At 41.1% G+C, this 22,335-nt stretch overlaps 3 protein-coding genes across 6 annotated transcripts in view; 2 read left to right on the plus strand and 1 right to left on the minus strand.

Annotated features, from left to right (window-relative positions):
* cdkl1 (cyclin dependent kinase like 1 (CDC2 related kinase)) overlaps positions 1-5,152 on the plus strand; it is a 43,174-nt gene extending 38,022 nt beyond the window's left edge. Inside the window, exons 7-9 of one of the 2 annotated variants that reach the window (XM_067991647.1) lie at positions 1,678-1,734; positions 3,224-3,373; positions 4,837-5,152. In XM_067991647.1, the coding sequence (XP_067847748.1) occupies positions 1,678-1,734; positions 3,224-3,373; positions 4,837-4,938 (309 nt within the window). In that variant the 3' untranslated portion in view covers positions 4,939-5,152. The remainder of the gene's footprint in view (positions 1-1,677; positions 1,735-3,223; positions 3,374-4,836) is intronic. The other variant, XM_067991648.1, reaches the window with a different exon arrangement.
* Positions 400-16,899, minus strand: dmac2l (distal membrane arm assembly component 2 like). 2 transcript variants are annotated; one of them, XM_067991650.1, is made up of 5 exons: positions 16,739-16,899; positions 16,328-16,444; positions 16,036-16,244; positions 11,367-11,538; positions 400-6,923 (listed from the first exon to the last, which is right to left on the minus strand). In XM_067991650.1, the coding sequence occupies exons 2-5, from the start codon at positions 16,429-16,431 to the stop codon at positions 6,809-6,811; spliced, it is 600 nt and encodes a 199-aa protein (XP_067847751.1). In that variant the 5' UTR covers positions 16,432-16,444; positions 16,739-16,899; the 3' UTR covers positions 400-6,808. The 2 variants fall into 2 exon arrangements, with proteins under 2 accessions (XP_067847751.1, XP_067847750.1); XM_067991649.1 differs by having other exon boundaries at positions 16,328-16,898.
* Positions 16,900-16,913: 14 nt separating this feature from the next.
* Positions 16,914-22,335, plus strand: part of l2hgdh (L-2-hydroxyglutarate dehydrogenase) — a 28,010-nt gene continuing 22,588 nt past the window's right edge. The window contains exons 1-3 of one of the 2 annotated variants that reach the window (XM_067991645.1): positions 16,914-16,957; positions 17,139-17,302; positions 19,388-19,503. In XM_067991645.1, coding sequence (XP_067847746.1) covers positions 17,202-17,302; positions 19,388-19,503 — 217 coding nt within the window. In that variant the 5' untranslated portion in view covers positions 16,914-16,957; positions 17,139-17,201. Of the gene's footprint in view, positions 16,958-16,991; positions 17,303-19,387; positions 19,504-22,335 lie in introns of those variants that run through there. The other variant, XM_067991646.1, reaches the window with a different exon arrangement.

Below are 22,335 nucleotides of genomic sequence, written 5' to 3' on the forward strand. Positions count from 1 at the left end.
CGTTTGTTCGCCACTACAGAGTTTGATGCCGGATGGTCCTGACTACTTGTGCTTCACGGTCCTAAGTGCCCTTGTGCCTCTACGCCCACTTCATGGTCCTGACCATCGCGTGGGGGATCTCCCCTCTTAACAACCGGTCTAAGGCTGCGCATTTGAGACGGGCACTTCCTTGTCCTTAGTCGATCAGCACAAGCAATCAATTCCTGTTTCTACCCAATAGTCCCATAAATTCCCCTAATTTTCCCCCGTTTTTAACTGCATTGTTGGCTGAGTCTGACTCCCACAGTTCAATAATCTCTACTCCAGTTCGCCGATCGAGGCTAACCGATCAACTCACCAGCAGTGAGATCCTGCCGACTACGCCAATTTGTTGTGGGAAATCACCACTCGGAGTCAGACTTAAAGATTCAACATGCAGTTTATTGAACAAAGCTTTGGGAGAAGCGCTTGGCACTCCGCAGTGCACGCAGTCACCTTCTCAATTTTAAAATGGTCGCTGAGCTTCTTTTATACATTACAAGTACAGACATTTAGCAGTTAATACATCATTAGCCTTGGTTAGTTACACATTAGCCAATTAGGCCCCAACAGCAACAATTGACCTCCAATCACATTAAAACAACTGTTATCAACTTAAGACAGTCTGGCTTTTGTCTGTTCCGTAGTTTTATCAGTTCGTTGTGGAATGTCTTTGTCTAAGTCAGCACATTTTAATGTCTTTTCACAGAGTCCATTTTGTTCCACAGAGTCCATTTTGTTTAGCACTACACTAACTTGTTAATCATATGTTATGCTTAAGCTTTTAATTATGGTTCGTGCAAGGCGCAGCTCAGTGTGGTCTCGGGGCAGTGACCGCAGCCACGCACACATTAGTCGCCAAAAGTCATCTTTGCCGGTTTAACCCAACAGCTTAAATTTTACTTTAACAGCCAGCATTTATTGCCCATCCCTAATTGCCCTTGAGAAGGTGGTGAGCCGCCTTCTTGAACCGCTGCAGTCCGTGTGGTGAAGGTTCTCCCACATTGCTGTTCTTCTTATTATGACTTTTTTTTTAAGCAAGATTGTACAACTGAGTGGCTTGCTAGACCATTTCAGAAGGCAATTAAGAATCAACCACATTGCTGTGAGTCTGGAGTCACATATAGGCCAGACTGGGTGAGAACGGCAGGTTTCCTTCCCTAAAGGGCATTAGTGAACCAGATGGGTTTTTACGACAATCCGGTAGTTTCATGGCCACCATTACTGATACTAGTATTTTAATTCCAGATTTAATTTAATTGAATTTAAATTCCCCAGCTGCCATGGCGGGATCTCAACTCATGACTCCGGATTATTAGTCCAGTAACATAACCACTATGCTATCGTACCCCTGATAGTTAGAGGGGGAAGTATTTAAATTCCCATCATTCAACTTGCATTGTTCATTCTGCTAGCCAATTAGTGAAATTGTTGGCTGGTAGGATATGTTTTGAAGCCAACTTAAAGATAATGGAGAGGAAACATGAGGAAAAAAAACATATTTTGGAGAAACTTAATTTTTGCAGTTGGAATGCTGATTACTAATACCAATCACATGTTTACTAAATTTGTTTCTTAATAGAAGGTAACTTGAAAATTCAAATTTTCTGTGCGTTTTGGACAGTATGTAAGTATAACTAGAATTTATTTTCTGTACAGGAATCTTTGGAAATGAAGTTTGCAAATATTTCCCAACATGCCCTTGGATTAATGAAGGTGAGTGCTGTTTGTGGTTTGCACAGTAAACCTTTCCATAGCAAACAGTTAATATTTTAGCAAGGAGCATGTCTTCACAAAAAACAGTTGCAATGCTTGTAGTAGAAAATGGTTTGTGCCCTCTGAAATTGTTTGCATAATTGATTAAAAAGTGATTTTATTTCTAAGATTCCTTCTTAAGAATATATTTCAAACTGATAAAACTCACTTCATGTGCTCTCGTGGAACTCTCATTTTATAACTTACAGGCTCCACGAGTTTCAAGTATAAACGCTGCACAGGTGCAGAAAACTGTTTTGTTACCTTGCTGGACCTATAATATAGTCGGATCTCAGGCATTTTACACGGGTCTGATTTTACTTGCTGTTTCCAAATGAAATTCCCAACTGCAACTAAAAACAAAACATGTCAAAAGATTTGACATCAGGTGGCCGTTTTGGGGTATTGGGCAAGTTATCCTCTTAGCCCACCAGTACAGGTCAGCAATGTGTTTTTGGAATCTCCAGCTTGTATAAACCTTCCTCTTGTGAATGCATGTATTCTATTTGTTACCAAATTGGCCCTCGACACAGTTCTGTATATAAAAGGATTATTAGAGGGTATACAGCACAGATGCAAAACCTTATCAAGATTCCATTCTTACAAGGCTCTCTAAAGCTTTCTTACTGTAATGAGAAGAAATGGTTGACTACAGAGACCCATGTGCAGTATTACAAAAATAATGTGCATAAGCCAACCAGCAGTTTCAGGGAATTCTAGACTCTAGCCTGTCAGTTTTTAACTCTCACCGTGACATTGAAAGAAGCCTTAATTGCCTTAATAAAGCTACTCTGGTGTTAGAAGTAACTAATTACATTACTAAAAGAAACTCAATTCAATATTTTTAATACTACTTGCCCTGAATTCCATTTTTCCTGTTCTCATTTTATTTTAACATTAGTTTAACTGACATAATATAAATTTTACTTTTGTAAATTTAAATAACGTACTTAACTTTTCTCCCAAGTGTCATGGGCCACATTGTCCAAGCTGAAAGTATGCTCCAAAGGCCAGTTTTTAACCAAGGCTACCACAACACTGCAGTATCAGCCTTTGAATATATCGTCAGTTGGATGAAATAAGTAAATGGCTGCCCACTGTCCTAGGGATTAAAATTTTGTCCTTAAATTTTAAAATTGTTAGCTCCCTAAAGTTTTGAACTCCTGATTTTAAGATTCTAATCTTAAATCCTAGACTTAAATCAACATTTACAGTCTGGTTGCTTCTTAAAGATAGGTTTGTCAGTGTTAAGATCACTCAGGGAGGGAATTCCTCAGTCTGCCTTCTGCACCAGTTAAGTATACCTTCTGAAGACAGGACTCTGTTACCCCCCTGAAGTAAACAAGTGAAGGTGGATGTAGGAAGAAAAATTTGGAGGAAGAAAAGATTGACAGGTGCATGTAAAATATCTGCATAAGGAAACAATGTTCATTCTGATTTGTACACATAGGGCTGTTTACACATGGATCCTGCTGATCGTCTAAATTGTGAAAAGTTGCTGGAACATCCATACTTTGATAGCCTTAGGGAAGAACTGGAAATGGGCAAGCAAAAAGCTGTCAAACGGCGTGTGAGACCACCACGCAGAAATGTACCAGCAGTAAGTGAGCTGGCTACATACTAAACATCATTAAGGAAAGACCTGCTTTTATGCAACACTTTGTCATTCAGAAACTAAACGATTACACACTGAATTATTTTTGAAGTGCTGTGACTGTTATCGAGGCAAAATCGGTAGCCATTTTATGCATAGCAAAATCCCACTAACGACAATGAATTGTGCCATGGGATCTTTAACATCTATCTGAATAGGCCAATGAGACCTCAGTTTAATATCTCGTGCAAAAGATGGCATCAATGACTGTGTGCAGCCTTCCCTCAGAACTGCAATAAAATGTCATAGAATCATAGAAAGGTTACAGCATGGAAGGAAGCCATTCAGCCCATCCAGTCTGCGCCAACTTGGATAATGTGCTTAAGTCCTGGAGATGGACTTTAACCTTCTGACTCCAGTACAAGTATTACAGACTGAACCAAGATGACATATTTGAATTAAAATTGAGTGTTTCCCAGGGTTCTGTTGCTATATATGAGCAAATTCTGCTTATTTCCTTTTGGCCATTAACTAATTGTCTTAGGTGATTCCAGGACTTTCACATAAAACCCAGATCTACTAGTTTTTCCAGTCCGTAACTACGGTAGGATTGTGCCCAAGATAAATGATCATGTTTAGGGATTTTTTTGACCATTTTTCCACGGAAAGGATTTGAGGGGGAATAGTTACTTTCAAATGTTGGGTTTTTAAAGCGAAATATATTCACTCAAGTTTTTAAAAATTGGCAATGAGACGGCAGATGGTTAAACTGCTAATAACTTAAGCTTTGTTGCTTCCCTAAAGACTATAAATGATAAGCAATTAGTTAGCCTGTCTTGGTAATCAGTACACACTTCACACTCTGTGTGTGAGGTGTTTACTTGATCACGTGTTTAATTCTTAGCATGCCCTCTGAAGTTGCCTAGCAAGCTGCTCAGTTGCATCAAAGCACTATTACAATATGGTAATTTTACATTCCTCAACCACTGTTTCTTTCCAGAGGATTTCCCCCTCTCTCTCGAAACTGGCTTCAGTTCTACTTGAGTCTTGGGTAGAAATTTCACCTGGGCTTTGAGTGCTGGGGTTTACAGCTACTGTAGAGAAAATCCATGTTGGCGGGGGGGGGGAAGAGAGAGAGATCACTTTTCACTCTGTTCCTGCAAACCAATAAGTCTAAAGTTTAATAACAGACAAGAAGTTAGAAAATTATGTTTCAATTGAACTGGTGATTTCCAGGAATCAAAAATAAATATTTGTTTGTGCCATTTTATAATATTTAAGCTGCAAATTTTTTTTTTAAAAATGAGCTAAAGATTTCTCCTTGCCAAGTATCAGTTTGATATTTTTTAAAAAGTGTTCTATTGTTAAAACTAAATGTACCAGAAATTAGTTACTATCCTTAGAGCAAATAAGGATTCATTCTAATTATTGTACTTCATGATTTTTTTTTTCTTTTTTGTTTTGTATAGTTGCAGTACTTACCACAGCTTACCGGCAGCAATATATCTCCATCCATAGAAGGCAAGAAGTATTTCAAGCAGAAATATAATTACCATCTACCCAACATTTGACTAAATAGCAGCAACACCATCAAGGTACCTGAAAAACCAAGTGTCTAGAGGAAATATTTAAGTAAGGACTTTTAAACTATGGCAAAATGAAGACTGCATCATAACATTACCCAGCCTCCAATTATATGCACTTTTTTATGTTCATTATCTTCTTTTTCTTTGTGTGTTTGGATTTTAAAAGAGCATACTTACAATAAATGAAAATTACTATAAACCAGGAAATACTTGGTCAGAGGTTGTGTTTTAAATGTGTATTATGTTTGTGTAAAGAAATAGCACTATATTCTTTGCACTGCTTGAAAAAGTTTTAAACTATAGTTCTACTTGTTGGAGGGAACCCAAATCATGTCTGCATTGGTGTCCTAACTGATCAGAGAAGTGCAATGGTTCATTCAACTTTTGTTAGGTAAAAATGCACTGTTAAATCAAGCATACTGCCAACACCACTCTTCCACAGCTATTGGAGCATCAGGCCAAAGATTCAGTTTTTTTTTTAATAACTTGTTATTTCAATTTCATCAGCTGATCAGTGTATTAATGGGCAGAAAAGTTGGATTCACAACCTGCAAGCTCAACAGATGATAAACAATTTCTTAATGTTTTCAATCCTAATCTGACTTCCACATTAATTTGTTCTTGGATCATTTGGTTTGCATTTCTGATCAGTTCTAAGTCTGCCCATTTCAGGCACTCCCTTAAAACACCCTGATACTGAATGGAGTTTTCACTTCCTTGCACTCTATGGTTAATGATGATGCTCGGTTCAGATTCACAACTTTAGCACAGCACTCAATGTAGTCAAAAACAACAGTTTTAGCATCGTAATTGTTTGGTTGCTCAGCAAATATTTAATTGTAGAACTGTCAACCAATGGATCAAATACTATATAAGTAAATGACTGTGCTTGGCATGCAAAATTCAGAGTTTTCTGCTAGCTATGTATTTTTACATGATAGTGAGTCTACTTCTCAAGTCACTATTTGACATGAATGAAAATGGATGGAGCTACAAGTTATTCATTTTTTCTGAAATCACACTGGAACTGATAACCTAACAGTTTTTGGTGTTGAAAAGTTGATCTGCCACATTTAAGTCAGACATTTGAAATAAAAATGTAGCAGGTGTGACTACTAAAAGATCATAACTTTTTATAAATAGTGTCGGTTTAAACCTTCGAGGTATAACATTACTTCATAGTTGTAAATGTATACTGTTTAAACAGTTACAAAAGTTACCCACAAGTAGATTGTAGGATTTGCATTGCTTATGGTATCTTGCTTTGATTTCAAAATCTCTTTATATAGCTAAACTGGATGCCTAAGTTATTCCAGTACTAACAGATTCAAGATTGAATATAAAATACATGGTGTATGTCGCTCTATATCATAATGCTGCACTTGATAATTACAAATAAAGTGATAAAATAATGCAGTATAATGAAGACCAAGGTATTTTAATGTAATGACCATCAGGGGGCAAAGATTTTTTCATAATACAAAAATGTAAAGCATCAATGCTTGAACATTTTCAGCATAATTATAACTTATGCATGTATTTCAAACACATTTGCCACTTACAGTTTTGATTTACAGATGTTTTATTACCTATTTGCCAGGAATATAAGCTACTGTGGATCAACTTACATTCCCAATTTAGAGGCTTAAATCCAATTTTACAGATGAGTTTAAAACACCTTGGGTAGCTTTTGTTTTCATGTGAACACGCTTATGGCTAACACAATCTAATTTCTAAATAAAACAAAAGCCTAAACTTTTTTGCAGATACTTGCATGTAATGGCATCCATCATCCATCCTGCTTATTTGTAAAGTAGCATTATTTACACTATACATAAATTTCCAAATTGTAGCTTTAATCAAGATCAACTTTCACCTCACAGGCAGGCAGAGCTCTTTGTAAAACCTGAAGTGTTTTTTCTTTTTCTTCTATGCCAGGAAGATCACTCAGAAACAAGTACCTTAAGTTTCTACAGTAAGATGAAGAAAAAAAAGATTTTACACTTTGCAGCTTAAGAAGTGACAGTTTAACATTTTATTGTATCTCAAATTTAAACTGGTTAGCTCCAAAATGAAATATTGCATTCAAATGACTTCTAAGTAGCATTTTTGAGGTATAGCTAAGCGATTATTCATTTGTACATTTGTCTGATTGCACTATAATTTACACCTTTATCAACATACATGCAAATTTAAAATTTGAATGCACTTCAGCTGCAGAGTTTGTGAAATGCACAAATGGAGTTAGTGATTGAAGCAAAGACCATGTTAACTTCTAAGAATACTTCTAAGTGGTTAAAGGAAAAGGGAATAAAGAGATCATGGTCGCAGGATATGTGCACTGGATTGAGATGACTGCTCGTGTGGAGGTGAAACATCATCACAAAATGTTTGGGCCAAACGGCCTTTTTCCCTGTTGTAATTTCTATGTAAAACCTAAAGTGAAACATATGCAAAGTGCTTGCCTGGCAGTGGTGTGAATATGTACCAGCCCCACTGTAACACCTGGAGTGGCTACAACACCCAGCATCCAATGTGTGTCACAGTGCATTAGAGCAATTATTTACTCATCTACTAGAATTAACTGACCCTTCAACCTGTGGCATAATAAGTGCAACTGGTGTGTGACCACGTTATGCAGGCTGTAACATTCTGTGCTCGAACTTGCTTTAAAACTTTGATCTTCTCAGGGACAGTAGGAATAAATGACTCAAAGGAGCATGAGTACTGGGTATAATTTTGCAGAATCAAAGTGGCCTTATTTTACATGCTTCACTTGCACCAGGAGACGTGCAGGAATTGATCCATTCTCAGGATTTTCCACTTTGTGAATGGTTGGAGGGTTTAAATCTAAGCCAGTGAATACAAATAAGTATCACTGCCATTTTGGCCAGGCGAGTGCAAGGAATTGAGACCATGAAGCCGAGAAAGGCAGATGTGCCAACAGAGATAAACACGGTATCCTTTTTTGAAAAAAAGTTAAGCTAGTTTATTTTAACAATTTGATGTTACTTATATGCAGGCTTGAATGTAGAACAAATCTGAATTACATAATGGGCATCACCCTTTTTGTTCCCATAACTTTATGGAGTGGGGGATTTTAACCTTTTGAGTTAATAATCATGACACTTCTAGATACAATAGGCCAGAAAATCTACAGGCCTTGATCTCAGTGTAAATGCCACTGCCCCTATCCCCGCCAGAATATCCAAGGTCGGGAGCTTTCCTAATTTTTAATATGACTTGGGGGGGGGGGGGGGGGGGGGTGCCTGCACATTATGGAGGCATCTTGAGCCCACCAGATATGGGGAGGTGGGTAGCATGGTGCTGGACTGCCATTCGGTAGTCCCCAGCTGCCCTGCCTCAACTTCCCAAAATTTCAAAAGGTCTAAAGAAGCTGTCTTGACCCAATAGTTGACAGAGTTCTTTGAGGGTCCAGGCCAAGACTCAATTAAGCTGGGTAAAAGGCCAGCATGCCACCTGCTCTGCCCTAGGCTGGGGCCGAGGAAACTAGTATCTGGAGAATTCCCTCTCTTGGCCAGGCCTCCTCTGATGTAAAGGCCATGTTTGGGTCAGACAAAGGTTCTGCTCTTAACAGGACCCCCAGAAACTCCAAATGCAGTGTGAGATCCAGCACGGTCGAGTCCTAGCCTAATTCCTGGGCCTTCTGCTACATTCCTGGCAAACTTGTACCAAGTGTGTGCCGGAATGGCCGGTAGATATTTGGGGTTAATATTTCCAATGGAGTCTCTGACTTTATAATGTAATTCTATGCTCTGCAATTCTATAATGAATGTGTAAATCTAAAGTACTCAGACAAAACAAAGAAAAACACAACTGAGTATTTGGATTTTTACAAAAGATTTTTAAATGCCATGTTAACTCATTACAAGGTGTGGATAAAATACAACACCTTGAGGGTTCCCCTTTAGCTTCTTCATCCCCTTCCCTGACATTCCCTGCTTCAAAATTTCTCTTGTGGGATATTCTGTTGCTTTTTGCTCCTTCCAAATAAATTCAGTACACAACAATCAATTACATTTTAAAATAAATTTCTACAGGAAAGAAGGTAACTTCTGCCACCTCCCTAAATCATATTTTATGCTGGTGAAAATATTTGTAATTTAATCTCATGATTCCAATCAATAGAAGATGTTTTGTGATTTCTGGCTTCCATACTTCTGGTTTTATTACAATTTATAATCCAACAATACACTGGATTTTGACCAATTATTTTACAACCTGATTTAAGCTACAGTTAGATCAGAGTTAAAGAGCAAAACTAAATTACACATGACAAACATTTAGTATTAAGATTGTTATGGCAATATACATTTTTCTCTTTCACCTACACATGTATTAAATATTCAGCTACTCCGCTGCACTGATTTTTGATCACAGTTTATTGCCAGTTCTGTGTTCTCAGTTGCACATGATGCTAATTTTTAACTTAAGTATGTATAAGAACTATCACAAGATTAAGGATTTTTTAAAAATCAAAGGAGGATTCAAAGTAAAGGAGTGTAGTGAAATGATATTTTCCTGAAATAAAATGAACAGACTCCACTGTATGATAGTCCATAAAGTGTTCCTAACCATTGGCAGGCAAGATGTCGTTCCTGCAATACTAATGCTGAAATATATGGTAGGGTAGGGGGAAGGCCAGCATAATGTATGACATAAGCCAACAGTCAAGTATGAATGGAAGGTATGCCAATGAAGGCACCAATTTGGCTCATCTGGTCTTTTTTAGATAATTCTGTCACTGTAAAATAGTAACTTCCACCATTACATGTAAGGATATGTTACTATGAATTTCTATTTATCATTGGTTATAATACCTGAATGTATTTTAAACTAGTATATATTTCAGGATGACTGGTTTAGTGGTTAAAGGCACTGCATGGTGTGGTTGTGAGCCACACAGACCTGAAGGTCCCTAGTTTTGATCTGTGGTATGTATTAAGGTAGCTGATCTCAGCATCCCCAGGCCAGGGATGAGGGAAATTGGCTAGCGTTCTCACTCCTAAATGCTATCCAGTGACTCCTACTGAAAATTGTACATGTAGATGTTGGGCAAGAACAGAATTGGACTTGGCCTAGGCCTAATAGCCTGATACAAGCATTGGCTGCTTGGTTGAGGTATGAAGAACTGCTCGCATGTGTAGAACTTTAGTCCAGCATAGGCCATGCCTTCAGAAGAGAAGGTCTGTGCTGACAAGATTGCTTGTCCAACATCCAGTCTCGGATGATCCACAATCTCCTCCAGCTATACATTCAGTGGACCAACACCATTGTCTCTGGGCACTGCCACAAACTCCATACCCTTGCCATCGACTCCAGCCCACTAGTTGGACACTGACTCCGGCTCGAACAGCCTGTTTGCAACCTTGGTGTCCTATCTGATCCGAAGCTGGGCTTCTAACCCCACATCCTCTCCATCACAAGGATCACCTGCTTCCACCCATATTTTTTTACCCATCTCATCTTCTGCTGAACTCTCATTCATGCCTTTGTCACCTCCACACCTGAGTATTCCAATGCTCTCCTGACTGGCCTCCCATTCTCCATGATCTGTAAACTTCAGCTGCCTATCCCATGTCAAGTCCTGCTTGTCCATCACACCTGTCTTTGCTGAGCTACTATTGCTCCTCATTCCCTAAAGTCTCAAATTGAATATTCCCATCCTTGTGTTTAAAATCCTTCATGGTTTTGGCCCTCCCTAGCTCTGTAACCTTCTCCAGTGCTATAACTCCTCCCCCAACTCTCCGTTCCTCTGACTCTGGCCTCTTGGGCACACCTTCCTTCCTTTGCCCCACTGATGGACATGCCTTCAGTTGTCTGGGTCCCAGGTTCTGAAATTCTCTCCCTAAACCCTTCTGCCTGGCGACCTCCCTCTTCCCCCTATAAGACCCTCCTTAAAATCTATATCTTTGATCAAGCTTTTGGTCACTCCTCCTAACATTTTCTTCTTTGGCTTGGGCATCCATTTTGTTCCTTACAACTCCACGAAGCACCCTGGGATGTTTTTCAACATAAAGATGTTATATAAATGAAAGTCGTTGCTGTTGAGCTAAACTTTTTTGGGGTGGGTGGGAAGGATGAGGTTTATTTGCATTTTCACATACTTCAACCAGAGTTCCAGTCACTGGGACTGAAAGTTCAAATACTGTAATAATTTTAGGGTTAGGCATAATCCAGTAAGTTCACTAGCAGAAACAATTGCTACTCCTAGTATCGTTAACTCAATTACCAAATGAACTGCACACCAAGCACAATTATTCTAACTTCACTGACTGTTTTGGTTAGCTGTAAACTGTCTTGTTATGCAGACATGATGCCAGTATGTTCAATTTTTAAAAATGTTACTACTGCCCTTTTCACAGTATCTTATTCTTTCTCAAAATACTTACTTAAGAAGGTGAAGAGTTATGATTCCCCGGTCTGTGACATTTCCACAAGAAATAATTTCTAGCCATTGCAGGCTCTTTTGCAAATTTTCTATCTTGCACAGTCTCTCAAGACATTCATCTTGAATGTATATACACTTTTGGAATTTAATTTCTTCAACATGCTCTAGATAATCTGCAACAGAATGTATAAATGAGATCGTTTAAAGGATCATTAACTTGTTCCCCAACAAATATCTTTTTATATTAAAAAAGGATTTTAACCACAAGGATTGATTTTAATATCAGGCATACAATACTATCAATAACATCTTTTTCCCTATTGGGCTCTGGCAGTACTTTGGGTAGGGGGGGGGGGAGGGGATTTAGGCGGAGGGAATGGGGGAGGGTCTCAGGAGGTTGGGGCTTTGAGTAAACTGGAGGAATGCAGCGATTTTAGGGAACTGAATTTGGCGGCTGCTGTGTGGGAGTAATTGAGGGGAATAGAGTGGGGGAACAATTAAAATTGTGGTCTGGGAATGGATGGGCATGGGAGGAATAATTGGGGACTGCTGGGACATTTGAGAAATAGGCTGGGCTACAATGGAAGCACTAGATGTAAGCACTGAATATGGATGGAGTGAGTTGTGGGCACACTGAGGGAAGAGCTGAAAGCACAGGTGGCGGGGTGGACAGAAGGAAGGATGGTGACTGGAAGTACTGAATGTGTTTTGGAACAACTGACGGAGTGAGGCTGGAAGTGGTTTAGGGCACATGGCTAAGCCCCAACTACTGACATACATCTGGTCACATCTGTGAACTGACCAGAGGCACCACCTGGAAACAGGTTTTACAAAATTGGTGGCAAGTAGCAGAAGCAGTAGGCAAGAGACACTGCAGAGAAGGAACAGCTGAAGAGATAGTGATGATGTTTTTAGATCGGGCGCAGGCCAAAGGTGCTGGAAGGAAGTGATTACAATTAAGGTCACTATATTTCTTAGAAGTGGCTGGGGTGAGACCAACTAAATTTGTTGAAGCTTCACTTCATGCTCTCTTGTCCTCCTTCACTTCATGCATTCTTACTCTCCAACTTTTGCTCTCTTACTCGATCGCTGCACTCTTTTTCTCTTGCCTATCTCATCAGGCTGGGAAGCACTTGGGCAGGTGGGCAAGATAGAAAGCATGAAGGTAAGCATTCAGGTCAGGAGGGCAGGGAACCAATTGGACTGAACAGGTAGGCCAGGGAGCAGTTGAGACAAATGGGTGAATTGGGAAATATTCAGTATCAGCTAGAATGCATTCAGGTTGGCAAGTGGGCTGGGATGTACATAGGACTGATGGACAAGGAAGCATTTGAGCTGGGAAAGTAAACAGACAGACAGCTGGCATGCAAAATGGATGGACCAGGTATCACTTGAGCTAGGCATGTGAGCAGCCTGGCTAAGGAGCATCTGGACAAGCGGAAAACACATTTTCTTATTAGTTGTTGCAGAATTCAGTCCTTTTGACTATAATTACCAATTATAATTGCAATTACAGTCCGTGGAGCATAAGCTGCAAAGCTGGAAATGACTCTGGGCGGGCTGGACTGTGAAGAACTCTTGGTGGGTCAGATCAGATTGCTGAAGGATACATGAGGACATGCATCAGACTCAGCAGAGCAGGTGGGTGCAGCCAAACAAAGAGGGAGAGGCTTGTTGTGATTGACATGATTGTAGCCAAAAGGGCAGAACCAAGGCTTTTACAAAAAAAAATGGTAACAACCTTCAACCCAATAATTGAAGCTCCAAACAAGTATTCCAAATTGAATCCCAGTCTGCTGACACAAACATTTCCAGAGCCCTACAATATGGTACAAGCAACTGCTATTATAAGCATTTTATTCAGAATTGTTTATTTTTGGTCTTATAAATTTTATCTTTACCTGTAAATTTTCAGCCGGAGGGGAAATTCAAGATAACAGCTTAAGCTAACCTCAACATTTTTGGAGTGATTTGCTTGGTTGCTTCCTATTACTTACCAGTTTGGGATTGGCACTTTTCAAAAAAAAAAGATTTTATTACTCAATTTTGTGCTGATTACTCATTCCTCATTGATGTGGAGATGCCGGTGATGGACTGGGGTGGACAAATGTAAGGAGTCGCAGAATACCAGGTTATAGTCCAACAGCTTTATTTGAAATCACAAGCTTTCGGAGCTTTGCTCTCCGTCACTTCACCTGACTAAGGAGCATAGCTCCGAAAGCTTGTGATTTCAAATAAAGCTGTTGGACTGTAACCTGGTGTTGTGCAACTCCTTACATCATTCCTCATTGGTACTGACTGAATTGATCTGCTTTTGATTGAACAGAAAAGGTATCATTTCAGCCAATTATTAATTTTTTCCCTATGGATATTCAATGCCCTGAGGTGTCATGCTTTTGAAAGGCTTAACTTGACAAATTCTTGCTGGATGCAAGACTTTTAATTATATATAGATAGATGGATTTTCAGAATAAAGTGTATAAAAGATGCAGTAAAATCAGGCATACAAAGATTATAAACAAATAATTAAAATCACATCATAGAATTCAGGAGGGTTTATGTAAAGCTTAAAATGGTAAGGGCTATCTTCTGCTCCCAATATTCAAAGAACCACCTTTGGAGAAAGTTGGTTGAGGGCAAGGATTGTTCTAAATAAGCTATTTAAACAGCATTTCAAACCATGCAGATTGTGACAGTAATTCTATGTCACTAGAGGGTCTGCCAGACCTACAGAAGGAGTTTCACGTGGAAGCCATACTGCAATATAATCCTGTTCCCTTGCTGCTCTTTAATCTGCCTTGTTTATGCTGCAAGACTGTTTCTGTTTTGTATATGTCCAGTTTCAAGATTAGTCTAAACATAACTTTTCTTAAAATGAAAACCAAAACTGTTGTGTAAACTAGGATAAAATCAGCCTGCCGATGCCCAGGTTTAAAATGGAAGATGTAACCTATGTGCTGCTGGTAGCAACCAGAGGTTGGAGAAACCTAGCAAGACCCTCTCCCAAGAAGAGTGTGGGGCCATTATGTTTACTTCAGAGGGTTACCTCTAACAGCATTCTTGCCATCAGGGGCTGTGGACTAAATGGGGAAGAAAACCATAGTCATTAACTCGTGTTTCTATAGAGATTGACATTTCCAAAATGTACATTAATTCAAATCTCTTGAGAATAGCAACTCCAAGTTGGTTCCCCAATGATACCATCAGCAGTTAAATATTTAAACCCCATTCTTCTTTTAAATTAATAAGAACAAAGCAAAACAAGGATGATGAAGTTAATCATGATTCCTTTGGTTTCTCTCTTTCACGAAACACTAGTCAATGTCCAATGGTGTTGCACATGGGGAGTCAAGACCAAATGTAGTCTGTTGGTAAAACAGGATTAGAGGGCAGGAAATAATTTGGCTAATGTGCACAGGCATAATTCAGTCCCATTTTAAAGTTATACAGTGTGCCCTTATTTTAGTACTTCCATTGTAAATTTCTGTGACAACATTTATAATGGAAACCACCTATGTAAAACTTATCACAACAACAACTTGCATTTATATAGCGCCTTTAATGTCGTAAAACATCCCAATATGCTTCACAGGAGCGTTATCAAACAAATTTTGACACCAAGCCACATAAGGAGATTAGGACAGGTAGAGGTAGGTTTTAAGGAGTGTCTTAAAGGAGGAGAGAGGGGCGGAGAGGTTTAGGGAAGGATTTCCAGAGCTTCGGACCTAGGCAGCTGAAGACACGGCCGCCGATGGTGGAGCAATGAAAATCGGGGATGTGCAAGAGGCCAGAATTAGAAGAGCGCAGAGATCTCGGAGGGTTGTCGGGTTGGTGGAGGTTACAGATAGGGAGGGGCGAGGCCATGGAGGGATTTGAAAACAAGGATGAGAATTTTAAAATCGAGGCATTGCCGGACCGGGAGCCAATGTAGATCAGCGAGCACAGGGGTGATGGGTGAACGGGATTTGGTGCGAGTTAGAATACAGGTAGCAGAGTTTTGGATGAGCTCAGGTTTATGGAGGATGGAAGATGGGAGGCCGGCCAGACTATTTAAATAGTTGAGTCTAGAGTTAACAAAGGCAAGGATTAGGGTTTCAGCAGCAGATGAGCTGAGGGGGTCGGAGACGGGCAATGAAAAGGAGGTGGAAGTAGGTGGTCTTGGTGATGGAGCAGAAGTTTATCTCAGGGTCAAATAGGACACGAAGGTTGCGAATGGTCTGATTCAGCCTCAGACAGTGGCCAGGGAGAGGGATAGGGTTGGTGGTTAGGGAGCGGAGTTTGTAGCGGGGACTGAAGACAATGGTTTCAGTTTTCCCAATATTTAGTTGAAGGAAATTTCTGCCCATCCAGTACTGGATGTTGGACAAGCAGTGTGACAGCACAGTAATTATACCCTCCTCCCAGTGGTGCATGGCACCGTCTCTGTTGGTGAGCGTAATTATAGCCTGACCAGTTTGCATGAATAATTTCCATTATAAATGAGGATGTAAGAATTTATAATGGAGAAGTTGACAGTATGTGCAAACATAAGTCTTTTATTTTTAAATGTAAACTGAGTATTTGATCTTTTTGCTTTATATTGTAAAAATGTTAGACATTTTTAAAATCACTAACAAAAATATTATAATAAAGTACTAAGAACTGTTACTGTAAACAATCTAATACTGTACCCAGGTAGTCAAATCCTTTGAACATAATGCATGATTCTGTGGCATCAATTCTTTCAATTTTGAATTTTTCCAATGGACCAGTAGGTAGGTGACTGTAATCTTGTTGCCACTTATCGAAACCCTTGTAACGCACACTAGCACCACAACGAAGCAACCACTCAGATGCTGCTCTGTCTGGACCAACAGCCTTTATACGATCATAATCCACCCTATTCGAAAGGAAATGTACCCTGTTATATGCATTATTAAAAGATTTAAACCTGATGAAAATGATCTTTTATTTTACCCTTACTGATTGAAAACAGCATTCAACCATCCCCAGAAACTCCTACAGCCAACTTGAGACTGTAAGATCCGCAGAGCCCTCAAGGATCCCGTTGTCTTTGAAAGCAGCATCTTGATAGATTTTCTGAAGTAGAAGAAAGATATGCAGATTAGTACGGCCAAATTCTCACTATATTCTGGGACTAGTAGGATCCAAGGTTTATGTTTGCAATTCCCCATATGGCAGGTTTCGTGCCGCTGCAAGAGGGAGATACCAAGCACAGGCGATTGCTTCCTATGCTTTTTTGAGACAGCAAGTGAACCAAGCTTGCTCTCGAACCAAGCATTAGAAGCAGCCCATTCCAGTCCACTGGAATGTACGCTGGGTTCACATATTGTTCAGTCACCTCCAAAACGAGAGTCTGAATTTAGCCTTAACTGATGGGTTAATCGCCTCTCTGCCGGGCGTAAAGCCACAGTTTGTCTGAATTGGTAATCACACTCCGAGTCTGCGAAGGCCCCTCGCACCAACCGCCACTAAACCTCCGTCTCCGATTTCTAAGCACGAACGTCTCGCGTCCTGCAGTTCATCGCGCAGGCGCACTTGCCGTCATATTTACTCCTTCGTGCCAGCCTCGAGCAGGGGCGGGGGTCAAAGGTATTTAGTGCCTTGTGAAGGTGGGCGGGGGTCAAAGGTATTTAGTGCCTTGTGAAGGTGGGCGGGGAACGCAGTGTAAAGATCGCATTTTTGGGGTAATTGTTAATCCTGGGTATTCTGCTCCACATGCGCAATCGGGAATTTACACCCCAAATTACACCCATTCGTGCATCTATTAAAGGTCAAAGGGGCGGTGCCGGTGCCGGTTGTTGTGGCGGCGGCTGGGAGTCGGTTTCCGGCAGCGATGGTCGTTGGTGTTCGGGTTGTTTCCGCAGCGTCGCTGCTCGTCAGGAGGTCCAAGGGGTCCGGAGCCTTCCGAGTAGATAAAGTGCGAAGAAAACATGAGTAAGTAATGGGGTTTGAAGGGATGCTGGCTCGGCTTAGATAGGTGTGAAGTGTTTGCTGGCAGGCTGCTCGGGTAATATGGATAATTGGAAAGATGGTGGAACTTAATTAATATTTGGCATAGGGACAAAGCCATTATAATGAGCTGTGAGGGGTTTCGGGGTGGGAATCGATAGATAGGCGTAAAAGAAACATAGGAAATTCCACCCCGATCATTTGTGTGTGCAGATTTGGGACCACTTTGTTTATACAAATCATCCTTTTACCTGGGAGTCAGTGGGGCAATGGGAATAGTTTGGGATTGATACGAGTCTGTGGAGAGAGTATGGAGCAGTTGGATTGGTTTTGTATTGATAGGGAACTATGGAGAGAGCAGGACAGTTGGATTGGTGCAGAATGGGCAATGGGATTATTTTTAGGCAAATAGCTGGCACAGACACAATGTCTGTGCCCAAATTGCTGTTTCCTGTGCTGTAAACTTTTGTGGTACAGTAAGTTGCTTACTGTGATACAAGTTAGAAGTGCTGGAAGAAAACATGAACTGTAACAACAGGAATATTTCTGTTGGGATGCACAAAGTGGCTCATCCAGGAATGAATGTTGGACAAGCAGTCTGACAACACAGGCAATGGAGGGGTTAAGCGTGGTGGTGGAGGGTTGGAGCTAATTGTTGTCAGCGTATGTGTGGAAACTGACCCTATGTCTTCAGATGATGTCGCCAAGGGGCAACATATAGCTGAGGAAAGGGGCCAACGTTTGATCCTTGAGCGACTACAGAAGTAACAATGCGGGAGTGGCAAGAGAAGCCATTGCTGCAGGAGTTCCTCAGGGCTGTGTCCTCGGCCCAACCATCTTTAGCTGCTTCATCAATGACCTTCCCTCCAGCATAAGGTCAGAAATGGGGATGTTCGCTGATGAATGCACAGTGTTTAGTTCCATTCGCAACCCCTCAGATAATGAAGCAGTCCGTGCCCGCATGCAGCAAGACCTGGACAACATCCAGGTTTGGGCTGATAAGTGGCAAGTAACATTCGTGCCAGATAAGTGCCAGGTAATGACCATCTCCAATAAGAGAGAATCTAATCACCTCCCCTTCAGCGGCATTACCATCGCCGAATCCCCCACCATCAACATCCTAGGGGTCACCATTGACCAAAAACTTAACTGGACCAGCCACATAAATACTGTGGCTACAAGAGCAGATCAGAGGCTGGGTATTCTGCGGTGAGTGACTCACCTCCGTCTCCCCAAAGCCTTTCCACAAGTCAGGAGTGTGATGGAATACTCTCCACTTGCCTGGATGAGTGCAGCTCCAACAACACTCAAGAAGCTCGACACCATCCAGGACAAAGCAGCCCGCTTGATTGGCACCCCATCTACCACCCTAAACATTCACTCCCTTCACCACCGGCGCACAGTGGCTGCAGTGTGTACCATCCACAGGATGCACTGCAGCAACTCGCCAAGGCTTCTCCGACAGCACCTCCCAAACCCGCAACCTCTACCACCTAGAAGGACAAGGGCAGCAAGCACATCAGAACACCACCACCTGCACGTTTCCCTCCAAGTTACACACCATCCCGACTTGGAAATATATCGCCGTTCCTTCATCGTCGCTGGGTCAAAATCCTGGAACTCCCTACCTAACAGCACTGTGGGAGAACCTTCACCACACGGACTGCAGTGGTTCAAGGAGGCAGCTCACCACCACCTTCTTGGGCAATTAGGGATGGGTAATAAATGCTGGCCTTGCCAGCGACGCCCACATCCCATGAATGAATTTTAAAAAAAAATAATGTTTGGTATCAGTAAACATTTATTAATGGTGATAAATTACTTCCATATTTCAAAAGTTGGGACTCATTTACCATAGCTCACCAATCGCAAAGTTAGGGTTTAGAAAAGGTGTTTTGAGTACATTTTCAGACCTCCTAGATGTTTTTGCATGTTTAGTGAATAGTATTATTGCAATATTTGCATCAAAGTCTGTGTTTTGGAAGCTTTGACAGGGGCCTGACTTTGGAACAAGTTTGGACTTTGAAAAATTTGCAAGTTTGTGATTTTGTTTGCACTTCCCTTTTCTAGTTCTTTTGATGTGGCCATTGTTGGAGGAGGAATTGTTGGACTGGCATCTGCGAGAGAGCTTATACAGCGACATCCTAAGTTGACCTACATTCTACTGGAAAAGGAAAAACAACTGGGTACACTCTGGAAATAAAACTGTCAAATGCAAACTTCTGAACATGTCATATGCCATCAATATACTGGATTAAACTAATTTGAAATATTTGTATCATCAAAAAATTCTCCCCAGTACTGTTTTTAATATAGCTATTCCTTAAGCATAGATGGAAAGTAATGTACTGTTCTGTTGAATTTATGACAGCACAGTTTGGGAAAGGGGGAGTCGATGGCTAAGTCTCTGCCACTGATGGTACAGCAGAAGGAAGAGGGAAACATACAGTAGAGTTGGAAAAGGTGAAGGTGCAAGCCAGTGTTGTCCGTTGGAAATTGCGGACTAGCCACAAGTGTGGCTATGGCAACACCTTTAGGCACATGCACTAATTTTCATAGAAAATGCCTTGCATTCACACACAATACAGATAAACGTACTTCACATGTATATTAAGAAACATTTACCGCCATTCGGTCACTAAGGAAGTAAAGCACTCGTTGTGATCAAAAAGCACTGGCACACTCTGCTTTTCATCATTTTACTGACAAACGCACAAAAGGTTAAAGTACACATGCATATGCCGTTTGATTATGAGTATTGAGATCACATGCCCAATAACGGTGTTGACAAATGACATCCTATCTGACTGTGGTAAACTATCCCTCTGCAGCCTTTGACACAGTTGACCACACCATCCTTCTCCAATGCATCTCTTATCGTCCAGCTGAGTGGGACTACACTCGCCTGGTTCCATTCTCATCTATCCAGTCGTAGTCGGAGAATCACCTGCAATGGCTTCTCTTCCCACTCCCGCACCATTACCTCTGGAGTCCTCCAAGGATCTACCCTTGGCTCCCTCCTGTTTCTCATCTACATTGTGCCTCTTGGCGATATCGTCCGAAAACACGTCAGGTTCTACATTAACGCTGATGACACTCTGCTCTACCTCACCACCACCTCTTTCGACCCCTCCACTGTCTCTGATTTCATAGTATCAATATGTTACAGTGCAGAAGGAGACCATGTGGCCCATCGTGCCTGTGCAGGTTCTTTGAAAGAGCTATCCAATTAGTCCAACTCCTCTGCTCTGCTCTTTCCCCATGGCCCTGTAAATTTTTTCCCTTCAAATATTTATCCAATTCCCTTTTGAAAGTAATTATTGAATCTGCTTTCACCACCCTTTTAGGCAGCGCATTCCAGATCATTACAACTCTGCTTTTAAAAAAAAAGTTTCCTCATGTCGCCTCTGGTTCTTTTGCCAGTCACCTTAAATCTGTGTCCTCTGCATACTGACTCTTCTGCCACAGGAAATAGTTTCTCATTTATTCTATCAAAACTGTTTATGATCTTGAACGCCTCTATCAAAGCTCCTCTTAACTATCTCTGCTTTAAGGAGAACAACACCAGCTTCTCCAGTCTCTCCACATAATTGAAGTCCCTTGTCCCTGGCACCATTCTAGTAAATCTCTTCTGCACCCTCTCTAAGGCCTTGACATCCTTCCTAAAGTGTGGTGCCCAGAATTGAACACGGTACTCCAGCTGAGGCCTAACCAGTGTTTTATAAAGGTTTAGCATAACTTCCTTGCTATTGTACTCGATGTCTCTATTAATAAAGCCCAGGATCCCATATGCTTTAACAGCCTTCTCAACTTGTCCCGCCACCTGCAAAGATTTGTGTATATATTTGTGTCTCTGTTCCTGTACCCTCTTTAAAATTGTACTATTTAGTTTATATTGCCTTTGCTCATTCTTCTTACCAAAATATATCACTTCACCCTTCTCTGCATTAAATTTCATCTGCCCATTTCACCAATCTATTTTGTCCTCCTGAAGCCTGTTACTATCCTCCACATTGTTCACTACATTTCCGAGTTTCATATCATCTGCAAACTTTGAAATTATACCCTCTATACCCAATTCCAGGTCATTAATATAATATCAAAAAGAGCAATGGCCCTAATACCGACCCGTGGGGAACACCACTGTGTACTTCCCTCCAGTCTGAAAAACAACCGTTCACCGCTACTCTCTGCTTTCTGTCCCTTAGCCAATTTTGTATCCATGCTGCCACTGTCCCTTTAATCCCATGGGCTTCAATTTTGCTTACAAGTCTATTATGTGGTACTTTATCAAATGCGTTTTGAAAGTCCATATACACACCACCAACCCTCTCCATTACTTCATCAAATAACTCAATCAAGTTAGTCAAACACGATTTTCTTTTAACAAATCCATGTTGACTTTTATTTGTTAGCCCATACTTTTCCAAGTGCCAATTAATTTTGTCCTGGATTATAGACACTAAATGTTTTCCCATTACCGACGTTAGGCTGACTGGCCTGTATTTACCAGGTTTATCCTCTTCCCCCTTTTTTGAACAGGGGTGTAACATTTGCAATCCTCCGGTCTTCTGGCACCGCTCCCAAATCTAAGGATTTATCACACTGCTTGTACAACTGGATGAGCAAAAATTTCCTCCAACAAAATGGGAAGACCGAATTCGGTCTCTGTCACAAAATCTATTCCCTAGCCACCGACTCCATCCCTCTCCCTGGCCACTATCTGAGGCTGAACCAGACCGTTCGCAACCTTGGCATCCTGTTTGACCAAGATGAGCTACCGACCACATATCCACTCCGTCACCAAGACTGCCTACTTCTCTGTCCCTCCCTCCAACTGAAACCCTCACCGTTTCCCTTGTAACCTCTAGATTTGACTATTGCAATGCCCTCCTGGCCGGCCTCCCATCTTCTACCCTCCATAACCTTCAGCACATGCAAAACTCTACTGTCTGTATCCTAACTCGCACCAAATCCCATTCACCCATCACCCCCGTGACCTACATTGGCTCCCGGTC

This window comes from Heptranchias perlo, chromosome 10 (assembly GCF_035084215.1).
Source record: "Heptranchias perlo isolate sHepPer1 chromosome 10, sHepPer1.hap1, whole genome shotgun sequence".
NCBI classification, from domain to species: domain Eukaryota; kingdom Metazoa; phylum Chordata; class Chondrichthyes; order Hexanchiformes; family Hexanchidae; genus Heptranchias; species Heptranchias perlo.